Source organism: Branchiostoma floridae, chromosome 2 (assembly GCF_000003815.2).
Source record: "Branchiostoma floridae strain S238N-H82 chromosome 2, Bfl_VNyyK, whole genome shotgun sequence".
NCBI classification, from domain to species: domain Eukaryota; kingdom Metazoa; phylum Chordata; class Leptocardii; order Amphioxiformes; family Branchiostomatidae; genus Branchiostoma; species Branchiostoma floridae.
In genome coordinates, this window is record NC_049980.1 from 30,618,578 (window position 1) to 30,621,569 (window position 2,992).

Genomic DNA, 2,992 nt, shown 5'->3' on the forward strand with positions numbered 1-2,992 from the left:
GGGACCACACGACAGCAAGCTAACAACCATATTGTACAAAGTTCGACTATTGTAAGAATTACATGATAGCAAGCTAGCAACTTGTACAAAGCTCGACATTTTTCAGGAGCCATATATACTGTAGCAATTTTACATCAGACACGTTTGTTGAATATATGAGACAACCACACCATTCAAAGGTCAATACAACTCAAAAGGTTACCCTACGATGTAATTAGGTGGTTGGAGCCGAACATTATCTACAGAGCTTCAGCATTGTCTGCACGCTGGAAGAGTGTGAGTCTTTTTTTTTTCTAACGACTTGTTCATTGTTGGTGTGAGTGGCCGCGTATTACCCTGGTTGACTGGCCCATTTGGGGTTCTGCATGGTTTGTGATAAAGTTTTAAGCATTGACTGATACACAGCGAATGTATTATCAGAAGATAAGTGATTCAGAGGCCGATGACTAAGGTTTTGAGCATTGACTGATGCACAGCGAATGTATTGGCAGACGATTCATAGGCCAATGACTTGAGAGGCTTTTTGGCCCAAAGCAACGGCAAGAAAAAAATTTCGATTATGATATTATCAATGTGATAAAAAGGCTCACATATTGAACGTATTGAATGGATGCAATTATTCGAAATGCCTTGACGGTACAAACCATTCAACACTGAAAAAGCGAAGCGCGCGACTTTCTTGATATGAGTATTTCAACAACTGCACTTATACACGTTGACCTTTAAATGGTTATATATACGGGTGTATGTATCCAGATCAGATCCGGTACGTGGTAGACAAAGTACCAGATTCTAAATTAAAAGAAAATTCTTTGATATATGCTAGAACAATGTGAATTTAAGGTGCATGTAAAGTTACCTTCCCAATTGCAAAACTGTTCTGCCCCTCCCCAAAACTACTTGTTAAAATACTTTCAGCAACAAATTAGATATGATATTCTCTTGCAAAATCTATTTTCCTGTCGGTAAGCTAAGCACGTATTCAACTACCATTGTCCCAATCTCTTCTTGAACCGCCAGTCTTCACTCCAGCTTTATTCAACTTTACTAATAGGATGTGCGAGCCCCTTTCAGCGCAACAATAGACATCACCATTCGGTGCTGCAGATAAGGTTCGGCATGCCGGGCCTGTTGCTCACTTTTACGGCAGGCTCAATCAATATAATCCGCTTTCTCTGGCGATGTACGGAGAGCAGGCCGACCCCGCTGGGATTACAGAACGCTGATCCTGCCAAAGCGTCCCCGCTCACTAGTCTTGCGTGAAGAAACTAAGCGTAACGTGAACCGCCAGACAAAGCCGCCAGGCGGGGCGTGTCAGGAAAAATCAGGTGAATGCAGAAGAGTGAGTATGGCGCCCTCCCCCTGTTCGGGCCCCGCCAAGACAGCGGCAGCAGTGCGGAGTGCCGTGCGCTCTGGGGTGTGATTGTCTGCACGTCTGTAGTCTGGTGGTGGTTTGGGAGTTCATCCTCGGGGTCTTCGTAAACACAACACGGACGCTTAACACAAGGTCGGGTCGGGGCCGAGTGCGCCTGTACAGACACGCACACACCTGTGTAGTAGTAGGATCCCGAACGCGGAAGCGGGACAGCATTTCAACACATCCCGGGCAGGTGCATCGCAGCGGGGGAGTGTGTGAGTGAGGGCGAGCGGGATTCGAACCCGGGATCTCTCGTACCACCAAAGGGCTGCTGACATGCGGTTGGGCTCGGCCCGGCAGAGGTTGAGATGCCGCGCGCAGACAAGGGTGCCTTGCCGGCCGGCAAGAAGATCAGCGACTTCATCACACGCATCACCGTAAACCTGGACGACGATGAACAGGAAGACACGGGGGATGTCTGTAAGTAACACCACACGTCATAACATCTACAATACTGTGTACTCTAGGTTTAGCTAAATCCCACCGACTCTTTAATCCACTCGCAGGCACACACTACCACACGGATCATTCGGTTGTTTTTACAGCACGTTATCGTGCGGGATATCGCGTTGCGAGGAGTGTTGACGGTACAGGTCTGCGGGTTTCTATAGCCGCGCTACGGTCACCGGAACTCACAAAATGGCGACGGGAGGGGGCAGGGGAGGGGCAGGTGGTTGTGCCGGAATACACTCCAAAATTCCGACAAACTCGTCACAGAAATGGCAACAAGACACAGTTCTCTTTGATCAGTGATAAGTTGATAGTCTTTAAGGGTAGATAAGTACATTATAAAACACTCGAGGGACGTGAAATAATTTCAAATGTTCGCAGCATAGAATGTACTGCACGTATTTGTCTTAAGTGCTACAGTCGCGTTCATCGTGTTTTAATCTGACATTTGTTTAGATAATATTGCAACAAAATAACACTCCCAATGATATGCTTTTTTTTTACAAATACATAATCAAATCTGCCAATAAAATAGCCCCTCATAACAACATTGCTAACGTCTTTTTTAGCGCAAGTAACGTTACAGTTTGGCAGGGGTAGAATTTATTCATGCTGTGACGTTAGTATCCTGCCATCAATCATCCAATATGACATTCTCCATTGACGCGTACGCCGCCTCCAGAGACCCGCTCGGGCCATTCAACACTCAAACATACATACAAACATTACAGGGATATCATAAACTTTACACACTTGTCTGCATTTAGCTCCACTGGAGTATGAACATCCCACGGATGAAAAGTCGCAGACAATAAATGTGGAGGAATGAAATACGTTTATTGTATAAGATGCAGACACGTTGTAATTTTGTATGGGCATGTGGGGCTGTCAGCATATTTTGCTGTTTATGCTTGAGGAATTTGCAGTTTTGCAATTTCAAATGGTGGCACATATTTTGTCAATTTATGACAAGGATTAGAATCTATTTCAAAACATTTTTTTTCTAAAAAGTACATGTATGGAACTGATATTAGCATTTCTTAAACATTCTATCATAATTGTTAACATGTTAAAGAAATTTGGGTTATTGCAAGGACCTTAATAATACAAAATAAGATATTCTAT

At 44.3% G+C, this 2,992-nt stretch overlaps 1 protein-coding gene across 1 annotated transcript in view; it reads left to right on the plus strand.

Moving 5' to 3' along the window:
- Positions 1–1,046: 1,046 nt before the first annotated feature.
- Positions 1,047–2,992, plus strand: part of LOC118409691 (ankyrin repeat and death domain-containing protein 1A-like) — a 35,819-nt gene continuing 33,873 nt past the window's right edge. The window contains exon 1 of the mRNA XM_035810925.1: positions 1,047–1,837. Within this exon, the coding sequence (XP_035666818.1) occupies positions 1,726–1,837 (112 nt within the window). The 5' untranslated portion in view covers positions 1,047–1,725. The remainder of the gene's footprint in view (positions 1,838–2,992) is intronic.